The 6575-nt window shown below is 42.2% G+C and overlaps 1 protein-coding gene across 3 annotated transcripts; it reads right to left on the reverse strand.

Moving 5' to 3' along the window:
- Positions 1 to 1715: 1715 nt before the first annotated feature.
- Positions 1716 to 6358, reverse strand: cnga3a (cyclic nucleotide gated channel subunit alpha 3a). Of its 3 annotated transcripts, XM_078285703.1 has the most exons (9): positions 6258 to 6358; positions 5446 to 5565; positions 5168 to 5313; positions 4655 to 4742; positions 4533 to 4554; positions 3748 to 3938; positions 3469 to 3570; positions 3276 to 3382; positions 1716 to 3112 (listed from the first exon to the last, which is right to left on the reverse strand). In XM_078285703.1, the coding sequence occupies exons 1-9, from the start codon at positions 6356 to 6358 to the stop codon at positions 1716 to 1718; spliced, it is 2274 nt and encodes a 757-aa protein (XP_078141829.1). The 3 variants fall into 3 exon arrangements, with proteins under 3 accessions (XP_078141829.1, XP_071779558.1, XP_071779559.1); XM_071923457.2 differs by lacking the exon at positions 6258 to 6358 and having other exon boundaries at positions 4655 to 4705; positions 5140 to 5313; positions 5446 to 5560; XM_071923458.2 differs by lacking the exons at positions 3748 to 3938; positions 4533 to 4554; positions 4655 to 4742 and having other exon boundaries at positions 5140 to 5313.
- Positions 6359 to 6575: the final 217 nt, after the last annotated feature.

Genomic DNA, 6575 nt, shown 5'->3' on the forward strand with positions numbered 1-6575 from the left:
ATAAAGGTGATTAAATCTGTAAAACCTTGTTGTAATTAGACATATAAGAAAGTAGCACTGCCCACATGTGGTGTAGACAACTCAGGACCGGATTAACCAACCACAGGGCCCCTGGGCACACGTCCTATTGGGCCCCCCACCTCTCGGTACGCACAAACAATACAAACTTAAACCTTTTACAGGTTCAAAGTAATCTGAAACTCAGATTTAGCTATTACAAACTGTCATTCCTTCTATCTGGAGCTCGCTCATTCAATTTGAGAGTGATAACATTTGTCCAACCTCAAGGCAAGCTTTAGTTCCTAGTTTTAGGTGGTGGGGCTTCCCTTTGTTTACATTTGGATTGCAGGTTGTGGCTTTAAGGAGGCGAGGTGATAGGTGGCGAGAATGAAGGACCAAAAAAAACAGTTATATGTTGACATTTATTGAAAAGGTTTGACTGTCTGTACCTAGACCCCCCTGCCCCACCAGTATATAATTAGTGCTCTGCATCTTAGCTGGATGATACTCACTAAATGCACTGCTCATAAACATACAAGCAAGAGGTGGCAGTTTAATAATTGTGATTGGGGCCTCCGCATCAAAAGAAATGTCATTAGAGGCTGTGACTTGGGGCCCCCATAATCATAAACTGTGGCCTATGGGCCTATATCTGTCAGGGTCCCGCCTGACTGCACATTTCAATTGAAATTCGTGAAATGTTGTAAAATGCATTGAACACGAACACGGGACTTAGAATATTTTGGGGGCCCTGGTGGTCTGGGGCCCCGGGGCATGTGCCCTGCATGCCCGGTCAGTGATACAGGCAACTTCAAGGCAAAGTGTTTCAGTAGTGCTGATGTAATTTGCTACCCAAGAGCCAGCTTTTAATCAAAATTTAATTGGTTATTTTCTATACACTTGCCCTGCCTTCATTGAGAAACAAACAGAAATTATCCACACAGCATCAGGAAACCAAACCAGTTTGTGTATCATATTGTAATATTCATAATACTGCAAGTGAGGATTTAACTTTTTCCTCTTACCTACAAAATGACAAAATAGGCACATTCATATATGTGTTATATGTACATTTTAATGTTTTTTTTAGTTGGGAATATTCCTATGTCATAACATTGCAGGTTTACAACTGATATTGTATGATGATAACAAATCAGATACAAGTTTGAAGGACAGAGAACTGGTGTTGTGGTTTGCTTTGTACATGCAGTTACATACCAAACCATGTTTTACATGAACATAATAATTTCATTGTTGTGTGTTGTTGTACAGTATGCCCTGTAGTTCATACTTAACAGATATATCAAGATATTTTCTGAGAAAAAAGTCAATACTGATTAGGCAGAAAGAATAACAAATTCCTCATAACACTAGGGCTAAGAAAAGCCATCCTGATGACAGAATGCCCTTGGGGCCCTTGCGCAATTTTTCTATTGCTGACACAAGTTTCTCTGAACAAGATAGTTTCAAGACAAGAATCCTGAAATGCACATTGCCTGTCAATCATAGCATACAGACAAAAATATATATTTGCTGCATACACTGTACACATTTTGACACATCTTGTACATGATGAATGATGATAATAAACGTAGTGATGTATAAATAGATATAAACATGAGCCGTTAAAAAGTGACACTCCATTCCACCGTTCGAAATGAAAAATCCCTTCATTTCCTGTGAAGTCCCCGGGTAAATTTCAAACATTTTTAAAATTACTGGACCTTTTTGTCTTTGTCAGCTATGACTTCAGACAGGTCCTCGGGTCGCACAGATTTCACTTTTGCCTCCATGTCAGTGACTCTCTGTTTCATTTTTGTCTGGCTTGAGGTGAACTCTGCCAACAGTTTGGCAAACTTGGTCTGCATGACGTCCAGGTTGCTCTCCAGTTTGACGATCTTCTCCTCCAGGTCCTTGGGGTCGGCGCCGGCATTAGCAACCGCTTCATCAATCAGGTTGTCTTTCATCAGGATGGCTTTCCCCTTCTCCTCCAGAACCTTCTTGGCCTCTGGATACTCGGTGAGCGCTTCCATCAAGTCGTCTTTCGACAGGGCGAAGAGATCTGAGTAACCTACGCTTCTGATGTTGGCTGTTCTCCTGTTGCCCGCCTTGCTGCCCTTGATACCTAAGATACTGATTTCCCCAAAGTACGCTCCATCACTAAGCACAACAAACTGAGTAACACCATCGTCGGCCACCACAGCTAGCTTCCCCTCCTTGATGATGTACATCTCCCTGCCAATATCGCCCTTCTTACAGATGTAATCTCCAGGACTGAACACTTGTGGCTGCAGCTTGAGCACCAACTCAATCAGCAGACCGGCTTCACAGTCCTGGAAAATACGCACTTTTTTCAGTGTATCCAAATGGACGTTGATGGCAATCTCGGCCCGGAGCTTGTCGGGGAGGTTCTTCAACACTTCCTTCTCATCGCAGGTTTTCTTCTCGGTCCACAGGTAGTCGAACCACTTGATCACCCTAGCTTCCAGGTCTTTGGTGACCTTTCGAAACTGCATGTACTGCTTTATGGAGTCAATCTTGGCCTGGAAATCGGCGCGAGAGGCGTTCATATTGGAGATCATGGCACCGACGTTACCGACGATACTAGCAAAAATCAGCACACCGGTGAGGAAGTCGGCGATGACAAAGAGGAACTCCACATCCCTGACTGGAGGAGGGGTCTCTCCGATGGTAGTGAGGGTCAGAGTGGACCAGTACAGGGAGTAGATGTACTTTCTGGCCAAGCGGCCATGCTCTGGGTGACTGATGTTGGGATATACCCAGGTGTCAGTTCCAAAACCAATGGTTTTAGAGATGGCAAAGAACATGCAAGCATTCCAGTGGATAATGACGAGGATATAAAGCACGAGGTTACCAATACGAAACATATTTGGGAAGCTGGTTCTGGTTTCTGTGCGTTCAGAGAACTCAAACAGCCTTGGCATTTTACAAAGTCGGTTGAATCTGAACTCGGGGTTGTTGTAGCCAAATTTCAGAAACAATAGATCTGTAGGTATCATTGAAATCATATCATATTTGAACTGAGATGTTGTTCTGTATTTATCTCTCAGTTTCTTGGAATCTTTTACAATCAGGCCTTGCTCCAAGTAACCTGTTGAACAAGCATAACATTAGTAGCCTGATCAGAAAATACAATGCCAACGAACAAAAAGTGGCAAAAAGTATTGTACAGAAAATTCCTGTTCAAGTGATGATTACATTGATTGTATTAACTGTCTCAATGACTTCAATTACTGCAGAGAACAATTTCAAACCTGTTCTTGCTCTGACAAATGTGTCTGTGTAGTAGATGGCATCTGCGGTGTAGTCAAGCACTATCCACAAATACGTATACGAGTCCTGGAGTTCGTTAAAACAGGCTCTAGAGGACAGGAAGAACAACCATTAAACTCTGTGATCATCCCACCGAGCAAAGAATAAGTTACATGCACATGGAGTAGAGAATACCTTGTCACAATCATCATCAGGTTATAAAATACTGGGGCTGCAATGATGGTAAGCCATCTGTAGTACCGGTCTGTTGCTGGATCCATAATCCAAATTTCTTTCCTAGAAAACAACTCGGCATTAGTTGATGTCTCAAGTTTTTGTTCAAGTTGTTTTTTTACATAAGTGTGAAACATTAAGTGTGAAACATGTCTGTGTTTGTTTTCTGTTCTTTAATTGCCCAGTGAGCTCCATGTTAGCCACACAAGCACTGACAGTCCAATATGATGGGGTACTTACGGCGGCTCCTCTTTCTTTTTATCGTCTTTCTTATCATCCTTCTTAGCATCTTTCTTGTCATCTTTCTTCTCATCCTTTTTCTCATCTTTCTTCTCGTCCTTTTTCTCATCCTTCTTCTCCTCTTCCTTCTTGTCCCCATCTTTCTTCTCATCTTTTTTCTCCTCATCCTTTTTCTCATCTTTTTTTATTTCCTCTTTTTTGCTACGGATCACAAATTTCATTTTTATGTTTGTTGTTGAGAGGGACGGAGGTGGTCTAGGAGGAACTATCAGACGGCTACATGACTATCCAACACTGGAGCCGTGAACTTGAAAGGGGTCTGGTGGAGGATTCACAGTTCTTTGAATCGGGACTTTGTTGGAAGATCTGGTGCAGGTCATACTTTTGTCCATCAGAGGGCATCGTTACACAGCTGTTTGCATTCATCAAATAGTCTCTCTTAAATTTTTGCCACTTAGAAATATTTATTTGGTAAATATCAAAATATGCCAATAGATTAAGATTCATAAGAGGGACTGATCACACCCAAATGGTCCCCAACATCAGTGCTGATGATTAAATTTGTACAACCAGCATCAAATTCCCCACAAGCAGGAACAGGGACTGGGGAGGTTTACACTATCTAACATGAGGGCATAATCAGGGAATCAGGGGACATATTGATTTAAAAACTTCTGTGCTATAAAAAAAACGATGCCATCTACTGTAGAAAATAAAAATACCACATTAGACTACATCTACAAAATAACATATATAACCTGAGCTATAATGTGCACTTTTACTACTTTTTTTTTTCTTTTTTTTTTACTAAAAAAGCTAATGATATATATATTCTATGACTATTTTTTCTAAAAATCTAGTTAGCAGCTCTAGCTCTATTCTCTGACACAGATCTGCACACACTTACTCATCTGTGTTGTTGCAGTTATTCATGTTGTAAGCAGCTAGCGGCCACTTACTGGAAAGGTTTGGAGAAAAAAAAAGATATTTTTGCACTATTAATACTCAAAATATCAGAAATCTAAAGCTCTCCAACAGGATCTTTCAGGATCCCATTCTAGTCCCATTCTGCCCCATTCAGTTAGGCAAAGCTGTACTTGCTCCAGTTGACAGGAATCAGTTGTTATTGCTGTTCTGTGGTGTAAACTGATTGTTGAACTTGTTGGGCTTGTTTGAAAGTTTTCATATTGTTGGTGAAATCACTGGAGTGTGGCTGTAAGGGACAGATATGTGCTGCCCACTGTATAAGCAGAGCAACCTCATAACTGGGGAGTAAGAAAATAATGCTAGTGTGTATTCAAGGTCACTCTGGGAGGCGATGAGGTCCGCTAGAGTCCAGACAGTTTCATTTATTTGCATTGATCATCTCTAGTGTTATCAGACATTACTTACTTTCTCTTACGGAGGCTGTCATGGAGACCCACAGACTGGGCATTGCTCTCTCGACTGGAAACGTCTTTGAGATCTGGGCCTCTAAAACGCTCCAGGAAAGAGTCGGGCCTCTCTGCCTCATGGTTCATTCTGTGAGATGCCCAGTTCCGCAGCATAAATAGGAAGTAAGACAGCCTAGAGGATCAGCGGGAGGCAAAACAGCACACGGTGACACCTGTCTAGGCTTGTGAAACCATTTCATAGAGCGTTAAGCTGTAACTCCGAAACAGCCACTAAAAACCTTCAACTGTGACTACAGTAGTGTACCTGGCCATCGCCCCGGCACCGGCGAATGAATCTCTGTGGGACTGCGGAGGTCTGCTGGTGGCTAAAGACACGACTCCCTCCCCCTGCATGTCAGAGGCGTCTTCACAGAGAGAGTGAGCCCTGGAAGACAGCAGGTGGGGGAAAAAGTGACAGTAATGACACCACACTAACTTCTATAATAGGGAGGTAACACACACCAAAAATTGTTGAGAGGTGCTGATCACTGGAAGTAGACAGGAGAAATATCTTCTAGCTCCATAGAAAACATTCTATGGAGCTAGAAGATCTTGAAGAAGGCAACAGGGCAGAAACGTCATCAAATAGCGAATATTTTCTATGGAGTGTGCAACACTTTTTCTTGTTTTCTCCAACATACTAAACTTCTAACATAACCATTTGGTGGATGCTATTATTCAAAGCACCTTACAGGACCATGAGTGCGTACATTTTTAGTATGGGTGGCTCCAGTGGGCCTCCACTCAACTCCTAGCTCTAGTAATGTTAATGCCATGCTCTACCCACTGAGTATTACAGGGCCGCCTCATACTGTGCAAAAACAATCAGGGGTGGAAATTTTACCGGGCAATTTTACTGATAGTAGTTTGTGTGACTGTTACACTGTTGACCGATTTGAATGGAGTCTAATGCAAAGGGCACTAATAAGGTAGACAAGTAGTCAGGCTAGTGTTCAAAATCCTGACCCTGTACATAATATATAAAATCCACATAATGCACAAACACATAGAAAAGCAGCACATAATGAAATAGTGGAACATGACTGGAATCTTGAGAGTTTTATAGTGATATCAGACCTGCTGTCCCCATTTTCAATGACAGCGAGATCATCATCAGGGGTGCAGGTGGACAACCGCTGTCTGGTTGAATAGGATTGCTCGGTGCAGATTTTTGCCATGTTCTCCTGTCCGGCTCTGCTGGCCTGGTGCACACAGGTAAAGAGAAACACTGTAGGTAAGTCACAGCCACAAGATAAGTGTTTGTCAAGCTAGAAAGTCTACATCAAAACACGACCTCCTATTCACCTACTTGAATTTGTTTGTGTGAAGTGTTACGTGACTTTGAAAAGAAAAGATGGACATGGACTATTGACTGCAAAACACAAGAGGGCGGCA

Source organism: Centroberyx gerrardi, chromosome 9 (genome assembly GCF_048128805.1).
Source record: "Centroberyx gerrardi isolate f3 chromosome 9, fCenGer3.hap1.cur.20231027, whole genome shotgun sequence".
Classification (NCBI taxonomy): Eukaryota; Metazoa; Chordata; class Actinopteri; order Beryciformes; family Berycidae; genus Centroberyx; species Centroberyx gerrardi.